The sequence below is a fragment of the Clarias gariepinus genome, chromosome 19 (assembly GCF_024256425.1).
Source record: "Clarias gariepinus isolate MV-2021 ecotype Netherlands chromosome 19, CGAR_prim_01v2, whole genome shotgun sequence".
NCBI classification, from domain to species: Eukaryota; Metazoa; Chordata; class Actinopteri; order Siluriformes; family Clariidae; genus Clarias; species Clarias gariepinus.
In genome coordinates, this window is record NC_071118.1 from 20210336 (window position 1) to 20227758 (window position 17423).

The window sequence follows — 17423 nt, forward strand, 5'->3', positions numbered from 1 at the left end:
AAATTGAGTTTTCTACAACTGCACCACAACTTATTGACAACTTATTTAAAAAAAGTTAATGCATCATAAAAATAAAAAACATCCCCTTCACTTATATATTTGAGTATTTTGAACAAATACTTTTGTCACCGCTCAACAACAAAAAATATCAAGTGTGCAACATGTAAAAGTGAATTTGAATCGACCTCCTCAATGTTTGAAGTGCCCACCAGAAGAAGCAGCATCTTTTCCTGACGTCGGTTACATTATCTGGTAAGTTTACAGCGTTTTATTCATGGCAGGTAATAGTTATATCACCATACCATGCATAATATTGTTGTCACAGAATACGTGAATTGGTATTAAATGTTTTAACACCCACACTTTTCCCGGTTAGAAGGTTCAACACCCACACTTTTTCTACATTTTTTTCCCGCAGTTTTGATCAAACGCCTTCGCATTCGCTCCTCCGTTTCTCTGGCCGCTCTGTGTCTACACTCGCTTTAGCTCTCCTCTCTCCTCCCTCTCAAACATGACACCGGCTGATGATTGGCTGTTCTGCCTTAAGTCCCGCCTCTCTTGGTGTGTTAGATTTATCGGCCAGCTCGTGCAGAGGAGGCGGGAACTTATGGTTGTTATGATTATTTACATCTCCGTTTTCCAGGTACTTTAAATGTTTATGCTTTTGAGGTTTTTAAATAAGCTTGATATATGTTTGGGAAGATGTTCTGTTTATGTTTTGTTGACATGTCGAATGTTTTCTGTATTATATTTCGTTTTTTAGACGAATGGCAATTGCTAATTGGGATAGTGTTCAGTAGCTAACTGAGCTAAATTCGGTTATGTGTGTGTCATGCAATGCATAAAGTAACTGCGATGAAGAAGGCAGGAAATTGATGAGGAGGGACAAATTGACAGTGTTAAGCAATGTATTTATGGGTTTATTGCAAATGCAATTGATTTTGATATTTTGAGCATTGTTTGTTCATTAGCTGACTTGCCTGTTGTGTTTGATTGTATCTGTTGAGGAGGAAAAAGTGAGAAATAATGTCAGTTTGCATACCTGTTGACTATGGAAGAATATTATTTTAATGTGTATATAATGTTTAAAAACAGTAAATTGTTAAATTATTTATATTATTATACTTTTGTTTATATTATTATTATTATTTAGAAAAAGCTTTTTGTGAGGACTTTTTTTGTTTTGTTTTATATCTTCATTGCTTACTTGCTTATCTGCAAGTAAGCAAAATGTAGCAGTATCAGTCCTGTCAGACCCATGCCACTATCAAGCTTACCACTGTCCTTTTGTCACGCTGTATCATTAAGATGCAGAAAAGAAAGAGGCAGGAGAAGATTGACACCTTTTCCAAGAGAAATCCTGTAAGTGAAGTTGAGAGATTTAAGTTGAAAAATGTTGACATTAAACAACAACTATTACCATTAGATGGTGTTTGCATTTATTTCATTGTATTACTTTTCAATATTCACTGACCCAAACTCGCCTTAACAGTGTTGCTGTGTGCCATGTACATAAAGACAAGCTGGACAGGGTAAACAGAAAAAGGGTTGCTGAGCAGTTTGTCTCTTGTAAGGAGAGCAGAAAGAGCTCTTTTGGTTCTTATAAATGAGAGATATAGTTGATAATATATTATTTGGTCAGTTGTTGTTGTTGGTTGCATTTATATATGTACATAGCTGTTTATATTTTTGTTCTGAATATACAGTATGTTGTTTGTATGAAATGTTGTCTGTATATTTGGAGTAACAAAATAATTTCTCCGAGATTATTAAAGCATTTCTGATTCTAAATCGTTAGCAAGTCTAGCAAGTGTGTTCTGAGGTTGTTTTTAGCATCACTATCACTCATTTAAATTGAAAGCTTTTTATATCTTGTATGTTAATACCTTTTGTACCCTTCTGTCATTGTATTTATCATTTTTATTGTTAACAAACAAACCACATTCATCCCCCACACTTTTGAAAACGCTTGCCAGCGCAGGGGTGCTACTGCTTAACAGCATGATTATAGTTGTGCACGCATCTTTCACGTAAGTACTACAGTGGAAAAAATGTTGTGCAACCCTACGAAATATAGTCCACACATGACAAATGAGGTAAAAAATCAATATTTCAGAATAATTCAAACTCAGCTATTGGTGTGTGATATCTGAGTTTTAACTATTTGACTACAAATCTCACATTCCTTCCAATGATTATTTCCAGGATAAACTGAGATGCCCTCAAGCTGGCTTCTTAAAACTGACTAAATATTTAAAAAGAGCCAAAAGCGGCTCTTTGAAAGGAATGGATCGCCAAGATCCGAATCCCCTCAAAGAGCCATAAATCCATCACTAGCAGAAAGCAAAGGGAAAGCCCGTAGTTTTTTTTTTTTTTTCCAGGATGCACCTGTGACCGTTGTGTCGGAGTACATGTGCGTTTCCACAAGACAAGGTGGTGTTCGGTAAGTTAACTTCGTACTGGAGTCAAAACAGATGATGTTTCTGCCCAACTAAAGACTATTTAATCAAATATATTGATTTATTGATGTTCTAAGTGTAAGATGTGCCTGAGGTAAAAACAAAAACAAAAAACATTACCTGTGTCCAGACACGACTTGCTTCAGTTACATTCAGTAGTATTAGGCATAATAAGAAACGTGGGATTGTAGCATTTTAAGCTTTTTAAGTAAAGCTTTTGCATTAGCAAGTTACACAAAATTGAAAATGACTTGGACTTGTAAAATGTGCAATTTGGAAACACCAAGGAAGAATGAGCTCTTAAAGCATTATAGACATGGCCATGGAGGAGTGTTAATGCCTTGTCCATACTGGGAATGTTACTGCTCATTTAAAACATGGAGCAGTCTGCGAACCTATTTGTCAAGAAGCCATTCATCCAGTGATACAGTGACAGGTTCAGAAGTCTTAGCTTTTAAATGTCTTTGTTGCTCTTTATGCACATTCTCCACTCAAACTGAATATTTAAAGCATCTTAGCTATCATTTAAAAAAAAAAAAGGAAACTGTTGCTTGTGTTTTTAAAAACTGTCATTTTAAAGCGTTCATTGAACATATGCTTCTCATAGGAATCGAAAACGCACTCCCTACTCATTGGATGACTTCAAGCCTGAGGTGTTACAGAGGTATGTGAATCCTTTAAACACAGGAGATGATCCTCTTGAGGAACATAATGTAAGTGCAGCGTGTGTAGTGAATGCAGAGGATAAAGAAATTGCTGAATTGCCTAATTTAATTGAACAAAATTTAGCCCATCTACTGCTAAAATTGGAAAGAATATACAATGTTCCTCACAGGTGTATTGATGAGTTAGTTGAAGAATTACAATTCATTTCTTCATCTGCTTCAGGTCTTATCCTAAAAGATATTTTACAGTTAAGCCTAAAGAAGCATAATTGTGAAGTTGATTAATCATTTCAGATATGGTGGCAGACCTCTGTCAGTTCAACCCAATTACAGTCCTCTTTCTACCTCTTCCAAAAGAAGCCAATATTTCAAGGAGCATTTTTATTTAGTGGAACCTACTGAGTATTTGCTAGGGAATATGTACTGATTTTAAAGTCCCTGCATGAGGTGTTATTTGCTCAGTCAGACCTCTAAAACAGATGGCTCTGAAACACAATACAAGTCATTTCATCATGGCACTCATTGTAAAAACAATAAATTATCAGTAGAGGGTTCAGCCATTTCTCTCATTTTGTATGTGGATGACTTCGAAGTGTGTAATCCACTTGGCAAGAAAAAAGCACAAAATTACGGCAGTGTATTGAGTTTTAGCTAATGTACCACCATTGCTTCGATCCTAATTGACATCAATCTACCTAGCCATTCTGTGCAAATCTGATGATATAAAACAGTTTGGTTACAGTGCTTTGTTTGAACCACTGCTAAAAGATCTTGCCAGCCTAGAAAAAAAAGGACTATACATTCCTTCATTCGGGATTCGGGTAAAAAATACTGTGTTTTGTGTTGTTGCAGACAACCTTGGTGCACACTCACTTGGAGGGTTTGTGGAGAGTTTCTCTAGTACACATGTCTGCAGGTTCTGTCTTGGAGAACGAACACAAATCCAAGTAAGTAAAGTTAGAAGTGAAACATTTAGTCCGAGGACAGAAGAGGAACACATGTTAAGGCAGCGAAAAGTGAATCTCACTGTTATGGAGTAAAAAAACTTTGCCCTCTGACAAAACATCGAAATGTTTTAGTTTTTCTATCTGGCTATCCACATTTGCTACATGACCTCTTTGAAGGTATTGTACCTTTGGAGTTAGCACTTTGTCTAAGTACCTTTTAATAAAGGAAAAATATTTTACTCTGGATGAACTGAATAAGTCAATTAAAGAGTTTACATACAGATGGGCCGATAAAACTGATGCCTCACGGACCAGTTCCATTGAATTTTGTGACAAAGAAAACAGTTGGGGGGAATGCGCATGAAAACTGGGTTTTGCTTCGCTTCCTCCTTGTAGGAGAAAGAATAATAGAGAATGAACCAACATGGCTGGTCCTTCTGAATCTGAAGGATATAGTTGAACTTGTTCTTTCGTCTGTTCATACAGATTCAACTATCTGTTTTCTTGACAGCAAGATTTCTGAGCATCGGCACAGATTCCAGGAAGCTTTTCTTCAGGAAAGACTTATTCCAAAACATCATTTCCTAGAGCACTATGCGCTTTGAAGCTAAACACAGCTTTTTTAAGCGTGTGGTGAGACATACTCACAGTTTTCGAAATATTTTATTGTCCCTAACGGTAAAGCATCAGTTAATCATCTACATGGAAATCAAAAAGCCCAGCCTTCTCTACAGGCAAGAAAGCTATTGACAGTGAATTTGACTGTGCTGAGGGAAGACATTAGAAAAGCAGTGAAAAATAAGTTTCCCAGTGAGTCAGTTGTGCACATGGCAAACAATGTGTTATGTAGTGGCACCAGTTACTCCACTGGAATGATCCTGGCACATGGATCAACAGGTGGTCTGCCAGATTATGTAGAACTAATTCAGATTGTTGTAATAAATGGAAAAGTTGGCTTCATTGTGAAATGTTTGAATTCATGGTATTCTGAACATCTTAGAAGTTTTGAGCTTAAAAACACAAGAAGTGATTTTTCTGATATTATCCCATTGGCAGCATACACTGTTGCAGGGAAGCGTATGGTAACCCTAAAGCACTACATCTATTTACCATAGAGGGCACAGAAGCCATTACACCTTGCCATTTGTTGGCATAATTAGAAATCTGCTTCTGCAGCCTTTTCATATTTGCAGTTAAAGTTTTGTAAAGGAAATGGGTGCTTTGAGATAAAAAAAAAAAAGTTTATTTAGTTTTATAGTTAAATAGTGATGTTGTGGATCAGTGATATTTAATAAAAAATAAGACATTTACTAGTACATCTTGCTCTACTGCTCTTCCCTGCAGAAGTGGCCAATCGCTAGTGGTGATAATCTAGTGTGGTATTTATGTTTATGTCCAGGGTATGGTTGGAGGTATATTCTGCTGTAAGTCAAACTAAAGTTAGTTTTTTTTTCCTTTTATACAGACACATCGATGTCTCATCCTGCTAAACTTCGGATCATACTTAAGGACCATGACATTCGAAAACTGGATTTACCACATGGAATCCCTGAAACAGTGGATGAACTTGAATGTATTGTGAGAGAGACTTTTGAGCTTGATGGAAACTTTACTTTGCATTATAAGGATGTAGACTTTGGAGAGGAATATTTTTCTCTGACGTCAACAAGCGACATCAAAGACAAGGACACAATCAAGGTGGTTCAGATTGTTGAACCTCCCTCAGTTACTCTGACATTTAGTGATGTCGACAGCTCATTTGACTGTGCATCAGAGACCTCGGGTAACATTTCAGCGTCCGTAGAGAAACTGAGCAGGCCCTGTGGCAGCAGTAGCTCATCTGGATCTCAGGATATAGTAATTCTGTCATCACCTGAACATATAAATCAACGTTTACAGCGCTGGCCTACTAATTTTCCTGTTCCTCGCTTTGCCTATGAAACAGAGCTTTTACTTGCTTCAGCAAATGAAACTTTCAAAAAGGATGGAACTAAACTGAACTTTACTGCAGTTCTTTCAGACATCCTTGAGAAACTGGCTGAAACAATTTTTCAGTATGTTGCCTACCCAACAAGTGCACAGTTGTCTGATGTTGCTGAAGCTCTTGTTCAAGAACATCCATGCCTAAAAGAACCAGGATCCTATAATGGGTTTTATGGATGGCAACAAAGACTGAAATATAAAATGGGCAATTATAGAAGTAAACTCAGAGGGCTTGGGTGCCCTGAGCTTGATGTGAACTCTCTCAAAAGAAAACAAGCACATGAGAGGACACCTTCAAAGAATGTCAAAAAGCCTAGAAAGGCTGAGGTGAACTACTTGCCACCTTTCCCACCTGGAGAAACAGAAGAAAGTTTGGAAACGGAAAGATTACAACTGCTCGATGAAGTAAAGAAGAGGAACAACTGCCGGATCATCGGTAAAAAAATGGCAAAAACATTCTCTTTTCGCAGACAAGAAGTTGTCAATCTGGCACCACCTGTCACTGACTTCAGAAACAGATGGCCTGCACTTTTTGATGCAGCACAGGTAATTTTTAATAATTAAGGATAGCTTGTGCTATTTAAGACATTGTGTTTTATATAAAAAATTGTGCTGTTTAATTGTTTCTTGTAATATACAGATAAATGACGAATTCCAAAGGATCACTACTGTCAATCTGGAAACCACGTTCATGTCAAAACTGGACCAGTATTGCCCGAAAATAATGTCCATGGTATCATCAAGAGGAGGGGCTATAAAAATGAAGATCCAGCGCATAAGGGACATGATTCAAGGGGTATGAATAAAGAAATTTAACTTAATTGATATTTCAGTTTTAATGTTTTTGTAAGGTTATCTAATCATGATTAATTCATTATCTCAGGAGCATTGTTGGCTGTCCTTTACTGAAGAGTGAATAATTTAGTTAAAATCTTAAATGAAAAACACACACAGTCAAAATGTTTTTACACTTCTAAGAAAAAAGTAGTACTTAGCACGTCACACTTAAGTCAATAATACACTGAGGTAGTTAGGTAAGGTAAGTAGGCTAGTATTTGTGACATAACTGGTAACTGAGGACAGTAACTATTAGAGTAAATATTTAGCACGCTACATGTAAGTTGAGAATAAATTAAGGTAACTATTGGTCACATACAGTAAAGGGTAACTGAAGAGAAAAAGATTTAGAGTACAGTGGAACGTCGGATTACGAGTAACGCGGTTTACGAGTGTTCCGCAAGACAAGCAACGATTTTTAGTAATTTTTGACTTGAAAAACAAGCATTGTCTTAGTTTACAAGCACCGAGTATCATGTTTCACGCATGCGCTTCTTGTTTGGACACCGAGCGTCACGTCATCACAAGTGAGCCAACGGTTTTTCTCACTCTTGCAGCGGAATTGTAGGTAATCGTCTCTCCTGCTGGGTGAATACACACACACACACACACACACACACACACATACACACACTGGGGAGCTGTATATCCGAGATCTATTGTCTCCCCTGCTGGGTCTTAGTGCTTGCAGTGTTTTTGAGTGTGTGTGTTTGTGTCTGTGTAAGGCAGAGAGTTTGTGTGTTTGTTTGGCAACCTAAAAGAAGAAGCCTTTAAACGCGAGCGAGCCCCTCTTCTCTCAGGTTGCCAAACAAACACACAAACTCTTCTCTGTCGCGATTGTTTTCAAAGGTGAGAAGCTGTTTAATTTGTTTTTTGTTGTTGTTGTTTTACTTTACAGCAGTGATCCTGTTAGTATGCGCTCACATGAGTGTGACTAGGAATGTTCCTTGCTAATTTTTTTAACGGTTTTAAGAACGGTCTCTCCGTTAGTGTGTGTGTGTGTGTGTGTGTGTGTGTGTGTGTGTGTGCACGCACATTACACACACACACACCCTGCGTGCACAAACGGGAACACTTATCTGTCGGGATTTATTTTAAAAAATTTTAAGGTAAAGTACAGGTTAATTTGTTTTATTTTTACTTTATATTTTGTATTAATTATTTTTATGTATTTTTTGGTGGGGGCTGTAGAACAAATAATTTAAGTTTTCATTATTTCCTATGGGAAAATTAAATTTGGTTTACGAGTGTTTTGGAATAGGAGCCCGCTTCCGCAACGAATTACGCTCGTAATCCGAGGTTCCACTGTATAAGTAATTTGTACGTTGCAAGTTGAGAAAACATTAAGGTAAGTATTGGTCACATTACAAAAGAAAAACCTGAGGTAATGATTTGGAGTGTTACACATATCTTTAATTATTACTAAGGATGTCAATTTAGCTGTAAGTTTTTTTTTTTTTTTTTTTTTTATATAATGAAGACTACTAGGAAGTATATTATAAGGAACTTACTCAAATACATTAAAGAAGGTGGTTGTGAGCTTTTAATCATTTATTCATGCAGGACTATTATTACAGGACTTGTCCACATATGTCGTGTTCCAGATCGCATCGTAAATAAAACAAAAGTGATGCTTAGGTCCATAACTAAACGCTCACTATGTATAACAATTGTTCAATAATGGTTGAATCCTTGAACACAACTCACATAACTATCTATAATAGTCTGTAATTAGAGGTTACATTCATTGTCACAGTGACCTCATCCTACTGCTAACACGGTGCAAACAAAGCAGACCATTAAGTAACACAGATGACATTTGAGTTCTCTTGTATTTTTAAAAAATCATAAAAATTAATAATTGGAACACTGCACGTCTCATAAATGTAACATATCTGTCTCTTCTCCTAGTGAATTCTAACCCTTTAGATTTGTTTTTCCTTTTTTATTCTCCAGAGTTCAGTGGAAATGAGGAGAGAGGCCGCTATCCGTTGCCTAATGGTGCATCTGAAAGAGAGAGAAGAGGATCTCTTTAGAGAAAATGTGGTAGGTAAATCTCACATTATTTTGTGTTACACTTTTAATATCACACAAAATACTGACATGTTGCCTTCTGACCTACTTTCCAGGATGGTAAGGGGCAGTTTCCCAAAGAAGTGGTAAAGATCGTGGTCACCAGAGCTGCAGCAATATCTGACCCAGCCGTCGCTAAAATTGTCATTGAAGGAACAGATGTCCTAGAAGACCTTAATGTGCCCAGAGCCTGTGCCTTACTGATGGGCCTGATATATGCTCTCAATCTGAGCTACCCAAAAGAAGTAAAGAACACTCTTGAAGTATTCCAGAAAGTTTTCTTGGAACTTGATGGGCTTAAAGCCAGCCCAAGGGTAATGTCTCTAAAGTGTAAACTGCTCTCGTAAAACAAATGTAAATTAGGCTGCAGTGTTCTGATGCGCCTCTTCATATTGTTCGTTTCTTGACACCTTGACACACACTGCTGATTACCTGGACCAGGTGTGTTCAGTCAATTAGGAGCTGAATGATACCAATTTATTTTGTCTTTCCCTATTCCACACTCTTCTGAGATCATATCTTCCAACTTCTGATTGGCTGAACACACCTGGTTCAGATAATTTGCATACTACATATACTTTTTTTTTTTTTTTTTTTTACTGAGGTTATTGTGGGTGGAGGAGTTATAGTAGTGTATTAAGCTCTCTTGTTTTTGGCCCACTCATTTAGTATTTATGGAATAGATGCTGTAGATGTATTAATGTCATAGGTTTACAATACTAATAAATAATGTATTATTTGGAATTTTTTGCAATATACTGTTTAATCTGTTGGCAAAAGTGAAATGGCTGTGTGTGATTTATGTGATTAGATAAGTTACTTTTATAGCTTACTCAAAACAATTTAGCATGGACATTTGTGAGTAGAATATATGTAAAAAGATAACTTGGAGTAACTTAAACAATGTAATTTCTCAACTAAATATTATCAGAACATCTAAATGAAAACTAAATATAAAATACGTTGGTTCGCTAAACCAGTTGCGTTAGCCAGACTTAAAATGACATGTAGAACGTACTCAATAATAGAAAAAGTTGGTAACTTAGAAAACTGAGTGGAAATTGTTACGATAATTTTTTTTTAAGTTGAGCCAACAAATGATTTTTTAGAGTGTAAGGGATTTAAGACCATTACTGCATTAAAGCAAGTGTAAAGCGTTAACCAGCCTGGTTTGTGAACAAGCAAAGGCTACATTACATAATGTCAAACCAGCGGCTCCAGCCCTAAAGCCACTTATTAATGGTTCAAGTAAATCTGCAGTCTAATCTAAAAACAATGTATAATTTAAAGAAAATAAGAAAAAAGTCTAACAGTATGTATCCACATGCCTGGTACTAGCCTCAGTGGCAAGGGATGTTTAATACCCAGAGTAACTAACAGTTCCAGAATTGTTTATTAGCAGGTCTTGGTTTATTATTGAAATCACATGGCAGTCTATCCATGCTAGTGCAATGTAGTCATAGGGATGCTAATTACCTAGATGCCAAAAGTTGTAAGATATTTGGAGGACATAAGGGTTAAAACCAATTTAAAGCTAGCAAGTGCCAAAGAATTTCACAAGAAAAAAAAGTGTGATTATATAAAATATACACTCATGCCAAAAAGATAAGAGAAGGCTATCTTGCAGACTTTAAAGAACTGCAGTAAAAAGCTATAGTATATGCAATGGTGTATGTATGGTTTAACATGCACAAGATAAGAAAATAAAAAGGACATATGGGTGTATGACCGTAGCATTTATTTCAAACACTGCACCACTTTAGGTAGTTCATGGAGTTGGAGAACTACTACAAGCCATGCGAGTTACTAGAAGAAAGTATACGGTTAAAACAGATCCACTATTAAATAAGGTCTTTAATACACATCTTTATATAGCCCATAATACAATGTGATCTGAAAATATTGCACAAAGAAAAGTTAAAACTTAAAAAATGTAGATACACTATATGGCCAAAAGTGTGTGGACACCTGTCAATCACACCCATGCATGGGTTTTCCTTTAATCTTTGCCATGATTGCATAGAAGGTTTTTGTATGCTGTAGCATTGCAAATTCTATTTTCATTGTTACCAACAGGCCAGTATGTTCCAGCATAACAGTGCCCCTGGGCACATGTCAAGGTCTATAAAGACATGGCTTATCTAGGTTAGAGTGCAAGAAAGTAAGTGGGCAGCACACATCCCTGACCTCAACCTCACTTAGCACCTTTGGGACTGCTCCCCAAACCTTCTCATGCTAAATCAATACCTGACCTCACTAACAGTCTTGTGGATGGATGGACAAATCACCTACAGCAATGCTCCAAAATCATGGGGAAGGTCTTTTCAGAAAATTAGAGATTAGTGGGAAGAAAGACTTAGCAATCAGCAAGTTAGTGTCATGATTGAATGTCCACAAATGTTGCCCATATAGTGTATTTATAAAAAAAAACTAAATATCAATTGTGCACACACACACACTACTACACAGTATCATTGTGTCTGTAAGATGAGTTATTTCCTTAAAAAAAAAATCGACTTTGAAATTCATTCATTCATCTTAAAAATCAACAGATGGCATTGTAAATTTTTTAGAACGTTCTTATGAGTGTGCAATTAAATTCCATGCGAGTGAAGTTGCAGGCACATCTAAGATATTATCACAATCTTGAAGAATAGGACAATTTTGCATTTTTGATTTTACAAACTAATTTCAATTTTAAAAAATTATTTTTGATCTATGGTCACAATTCTAATCTTGAATACTTTTCTTACTAAATTTTCTTGTTTTTCCTCCAGATTTTTTTAGTTATAAGATAATTTATTTGTGTAGGCTATACTTCTATAGATTCGTCAAAAGCAGTGTTTTCCTAACCATGGTCCTGAAGGACCTCTTGTCCTGCATATTTTAGTGTTTTCCCTGTTCTACCACACCCACATCGACATGTTCAGAAAATGCCGTTAATTAGTTTATTAGTTATATCATTTGTTCTGGGAGTTGAGAAACCGCCTCCAGGACACTGCCTGATGAACCTCACTCTAAAGGCTATATTAAATATGAACATTTACATGGACATATTTAGACTTTAGTGTTGTTTCCACTGAAAAAGGTGACACTGTTTAGATAAGTCACAGTTTTGCATACTACCAAGCTATAATATGTTTGTAACATGCTGCAGTGCCTTCCTCTTCCTTTGCCCAGATCTCTCCAGGCCATGGCCATCAGTTCTGCATCCACTAAGGCTGAGCTGAACAGGAAATTGTAGCAGCAGGGGTTGTAGTGCACATGCCATTCTCCAGAAAAGCGTGCGCTATGAGTAGCCACAACACCCGCTGCTCTTGCGCACAAACCAATCAAGACATCTGCTGGCAGGGCTAAGGCTACATCCTTAGAGGCAACATAAACTTTACGAACTACATCTTGCGACATCAGGAAGGCAGGACCAGAGCAGTAATCAGGGAAAGACCGGTCTGGATAGAGGTGGAGGGAAACATAGTGAGGCTTGATATAATTTCGTTCAGGTGAGGCATGATGAATGACCCTGCCCAGGTATAGATCTTCAGGGTGGGTACGGAGTGTAAGCAAGTAGGTGCCAAGTGCTGGAACATTTAAAAAAACTGTATCCTCTGTCAAAACCACAAATCGGGCACGAGGACAGAAAAGCAAAACCCAACGCAGAGCTAGTTTGACCTGACCCCAGTGATCTTGTGACAACGGCCCTTCACATTGTACTATGTCACCATGTCGAGCAGACTCGTCCCAAACCACCTGATGCTCTGTCTCCAAAGTGGATGGGTTTAGAAAGAACACTGTTCGTACTGCCACATCTTGCACCATTGTCTGGTTGGCCCATGAACTTCTGATTGCGTCTCTGTGACTGGTATTATTTGGGCTGCTAAAAACAATAGTAAGGAAAAGGAGGTCTGGGTAATAAAGACAGGGCTTGGAGTTAATAGGGTAAATCTGCGAGGAGTTGGGTATGGTGTCGCTCAGATCCAGTTTGCGTGCATGCTCACGGAGCTCAAGTACGGCACGGTCGGTATAAGCAACTGGAGAAGACTGGAGCAGGAACTCTTCCACAATGTCACCACCAAACAACAGTGCATGGAAAAGCACAACATTACAGAGTAGGAAACACCACTGATGGGTGTGCAACCTGAACACACACACCTGAAAAGAGAGAGAGAGAGATTTTATTCATTAATTAAGACAAAATATGATGCAAGAATATGAAAGAATAAAAATGAGAAATAAAAGCCCAATTCGCTTACAAACAAGTTTATGAATTAATGAGGAGTTTAACAAGAAGAAACAAGAGAAAGAGAATAAATTTCATGGTTGGTTACCTAATTTGTTACAGTAAGTAAATAGGATTTTTTTTTTCGTAACACATGTAGAATTCATACTGAAAAATGTTGTGTGACCAGTGTACAATTTTGCTACAAACCCTTTTTCTTGACGATAAAGACTTTATGCTGTTTTTTTTTACAAAAAAACCCTCTTTATACAGAAAAGGTAATGATATTACAGAGCTGTTGGATGTTAGACACATGGTGTTTCTCCACCTTCTGCATGAGGATGACCCGCAGGTGCTCAATAGGCTTCAGGTATTACAACTGTTTTGACAATAATGGCTGCATGTTGAGATATTTTCAAAGGACAGTAAATTTGTACTGTTATACAAGCTGCACATTGACTCCTCTAAAATATATCAAAGTTTCATTCTCCTTTAAGGTGAGTGGGTGTTCAGTCATAATATTGATGAGCAGATATAATCAAATCAATCACCATTTAAATGAATTTACAGATTTAAAAAATGGTTTACCAGCCGGAAAATTAAAAGAGGAAGAGGATGAGGAACACGCATGGCTTCTGAGACGTATTATTATAATAAAGGGGGTGATACATGTGAATAATTACAATGACTTTAAAACATTTGCATTAAGTTTAATCATATACAAAATAGTGTATGATTATTTTCATTAAAACGCTTAGAGGCTTTAAGAGAAAACACATATATCAGGACATTTGGAAACAAATGTTATTTTAAGAAAAAGGGAAAGAAAATTAATGGTCAACGATCAGATGCTGGTCATGAACAGTGCTGGGTGAAGTACATAAATCCTGTATTTAAATAAACATGGATAAATATTACTAGGTTACTCACATAAAAGTAGAAATACCTATTTAATTTAGTACTTACTGTAGGCTTTAGGTCATAGTATATATATATCTCTCTCTCTCACACACACACACACAAATTACTTCCTCACCTCTGTTGTTAGGTAACACAACGCAATGCAGAAAAGTAATGAAGTAGAAAGTACAGATATTTAATATTGGATGTAGTGAAGTAAAAATATCTAGTAATAAAACTACTCAAGTTAAGTACAGATACATGAGACCTGTACTTGACTGACAGCTATAACAATAATACCTAGTCAACTAGATGATAGCCACAATACTCTTGATGAATAAACTAAATGGAAGTGCTTCCCAAATTAATGGACCTGCATCTCTGCACAAGGTTTGCTGATGATGGGTGCGTATAACAGGTTATGTAATAATTCAAGTACATTAAAACTGTATTATATGGCGAACCAAAAGAAACCTAGTTTTTTTTAAAATATATTTTCTTTTCTTATTTTTTTTTTTACTTTATTTTAAAGGTCAGCTATTACAGTTTTTTTTTTTTTGTTGCACGCACCATATTTATGGAAACCCAGGATCTACTCTGGATCTACTGTATGTTGGTGCAGTAAATGTTTATTACTACGTATAAGAAAATTATTAAGAATATATTCTTCTCCAAATCAAATAAAAAGACAAATTCTATGTGTAAAGAAATAATAACATAATACATATTTAAACATTTTTAACAATTAATTAGACAAGTATGAATTCCATTTGATTAACTGAAGATATTTGTTGGAAAAAGTAAGACTGAACATCTATTAAAGTAATAGAGCACACTGTGACATGTAAGCAAAACTGTTGAAAAGCTTCTGCATATGGTAATTATTTTCCTAGATTATATAATTAGAACAGAAATTTCACAAACAAACGGTGTGTTTGACATATGGTTATGATACACAAAAACTGCCTTCTAAAATGTACCTTTTCAAAATGCATCATGGACTAAATACTAATTTTTCAGTTTTGTATTCTCATTATATATTGAAGTTAACTGTATTTCACTGCAGTCTAACACTATAAAAGAAAAAGAAATGGGGGAAGACGTCTTTAGAGAAGGATTAAAAAATGGTGAGATCAAACAAAAATAATTTAAAGGTTTTCCTCACCCTCATGATGTCCCATGAATAAATACTTTCTCCTTCTTTGTCTCTGTTTCTTCTTGACCTTCTTTGGCTGTCTCCCCGATAAACATTCTGTGTGTGTGTGTGTGTGTGTGTGTGAGTGAGTGAGTGAGCACAGAACATTCACCTGAGCTCTGTTTCCATGTAAGCTAACACCACATTGGTTACACTATACATTTCTGGATACAGACAGGCTGCTCTGAGTCATTAATGAAATAATGAGGATGAAATACAGACAAGTTAACAGCAGTTAGCTTAGTTTGGCAGATTATCACAGTGGGAAATCAGATCATGTTTTAGAGCATAACTTTATTTGACTTACAGTTTATAAAATCAATGTGCCACTTATTTTGGTATATCTCATAATAACCAATTAGTAATGCATCAGGATCAGTATGCAATGCATGCAGTGGCAGTCACAGTGGTTTTGTTGTCCTAACACTGGGAACATTGGGAACACTGGGGAGAGGAAAAAATCACCCTTGATGAGAAACCCAGTTGGAGGCCATAATGCATGCATACAGTCATACACCCCACCACACACCTACAGAAAACCTAGCATAGCAACCCACCTACAGGCATTTTTTGGGGTGTTGGAAGGAAATCAAGGAAGCTCAATGTCAAACCAGAGATCACTGAGCTGGGAGATGGAAGGCAACCTTTTTCACCAGTGTGCATCCAACATGTCAAATCAACTAAAATAAACAAAACAACCTTTCTTTTCAGTGGATAAATTCCTTTATATGACTGGTTCTGCAATAATCCTGTTTAGTTTTTCTTTTGTATTACATTTTGTAAGACTTTTTGCAAAATGCATTTGTGATGTAGTTGTAAAAGAAGTGTGTCCTTCGCAAGTAATATACACTGCCTGGTTCCCCAAAAATGTCTCACATTTTAAGATTTCATTCAATCACCTTTAACTTTGACTACAGCACACAATGTGGTTGCTAGTTCCTCAGTTCAAATAATTCCTCATGGACTTCGAGCGCTATGTGGGGTACACTCTGGACAGGGTGCCAGTTCATCGCAGAGCATGTATCCACAATCACACTATGGGATTTGGGAATGCCACTTAACCTAATCTGCATGTCTTTGGACCGTGGGAGGAAACCGGAGTACCTGGAGGAAATCCACCACTTTTCCTTTTAATCTAATGCATTTTTAAGCCCTTTTTCTGATTACTCTCACTAACAAGTGGTTTTCTCATGGCCACTCAACTGATTAGTCCGAATCCTGTGAGTTCGCATTACATTTCAACAGTTCAGTACTAACAATCCAGGTTTTGTTAATGTGTTGAAGGGTTTTTAAACCTGTTCCACTTAATAAAATAAATAAATGAATGAATAAATAAATAATAATAATATCTTAAATTTTATTACAAGGGATCTGGTATTTCCAATTTCAGGTGCAAATATAATATTTTTGAAGCTATTGTTCGAACAAGATTTTTGTACAACTTTCAAGCGTTATGTTTAATAATCTTATATTTGTTTTCTTGTAATCTTATAATGCTTTGGGGGCCTATTTATTATGCTTTGGGGGCCAGGTCAGTGTGTGTTGGTATAAAATAATAATGACTTAGGTGTATGTGTGTGTGAGAGAGAGTACCAGAAATAAAATAAACAGAATCCAGACATTACTTAGGGTTGCAGGTTTCTAATTCAGCTTAAATGGAAATGGTTGCACTCGTGCACCTTGTGGAGTTTAGGGTCCTTTAGTATAATATTGGATATACAGTATGTAGTCTTATGTATTTCTGTGTTTTGTGTAGTATTGTGATTCCACAATGACTGTACATAATGTATATGGTTGAGACAATAAAAGCTATGTTGTTATATATGATAAGAAATAAGGACCCAGATACCCTATTTAATACACTATAAATGCAGTGGAAACTTTAGTGATTATGCACTTTAGTGAATACATTTAGTGAGCTGAATCTGTGTAAGGTGTGTGTGTATATACTGTATATAGATATTATATTCTACATAATGTATGCCTATACTGTACATTGTGATGCTGACTGTTACATTTAAAGTTAGTGAATATATAACAGGCTTAAAGGTGTACTGCATAGGGCACAGGGGTCGAGAAATTCAAGAGAGACTGCGCACTTGATTAGGTACTGCTTTTCTTACAGTTGCAGTTTATGTAATAAATTGT

General features: G+C 36.4%; 2 protein-coding genes across 6 annotated transcripts; one reads left to right on the top strand and one right to left on the bottom strand.

Annotated features, from left to right (window-relative positions):
* Positions 1-1320: 1320 nt before the first annotated feature.
* On the top strand, positions 1321-9734 carry si:ch211-166e11.5 (sterile alpha motif domain-containing protein 3). Of its 5 annotated transcripts, XM_053478064.1 has the most exons (8): positions 1321-1362; positions 1493-2443; positions 3067-3123; positions 3977-4071; positions 5537-6600; positions 6695-6850; positions 8848-8937; positions 9021-9734. In XM_053478064.1, exons 5-8 carry the CDS (start codon positions 5545-5547, stop codon positions 9309-9311), a joined length of 1593 nt encoding a protein of 530 aa, XP_053334039.1. In that variant the 5' UTR covers positions 1321-1362; positions 1493-2443; positions 3067-3123; positions 3977-4071; positions 5537-5544; the 3' UTR covers positions 9312-9734. The 5 variants fall into 5 exon arrangements, with proteins under 5 accessions (XP_053334039.1, XP_053334037.1, XP_053334038.1 ...); XM_053478062.1 differs by lacking the exon at positions 3977-4071; XM_053478063.1 differs by lacking the exons at positions 1321-1362; positions 3977-4071 and having other exon boundaries at positions 1462-2443.
* Positions 9735-12021: 2287 nt separating this feature from the next.
* LOC128507769 (beta-1,3-galactosyltransferase 9) lies at positions 12022-15350 on the bottom strand (the record flags this gene model as incomplete). Its single annotated transcript, XM_053478860.1, has 2 exons — positions 12022-13113; positions 15246-15350. Coding segments are annotated over 2 exons (1197 nt in total), but the record flags the coding sequence as incomplete, so codon positions are not given.
* Positions 15351-17423: the final 2073 nt, after the last annotated feature.

Coding starts and splice junctions, on each gene's coding strand:
- si:ch211-166e11.5 (XM_053478061.1), top strand. CDS start 2,706: ATGACTTGGACTTGTAAAATGTGCAATTTGGAAACACCAAGGAAGAAT. Junction 3,124..5,536: donor AAGCCTGAGGTGTTACAGAG/GTATGTGAATCC, acceptor CCTTTTATACAG/ACACATCGATGTCTCATCCT. Junction 8,938..9,020: donor ATCTCTTTAGAGAAAATGTG/GTAGGTAAATCT, acceptor CCTACTTTCCAG/GATGGTAAGGGGCAGTTTCC.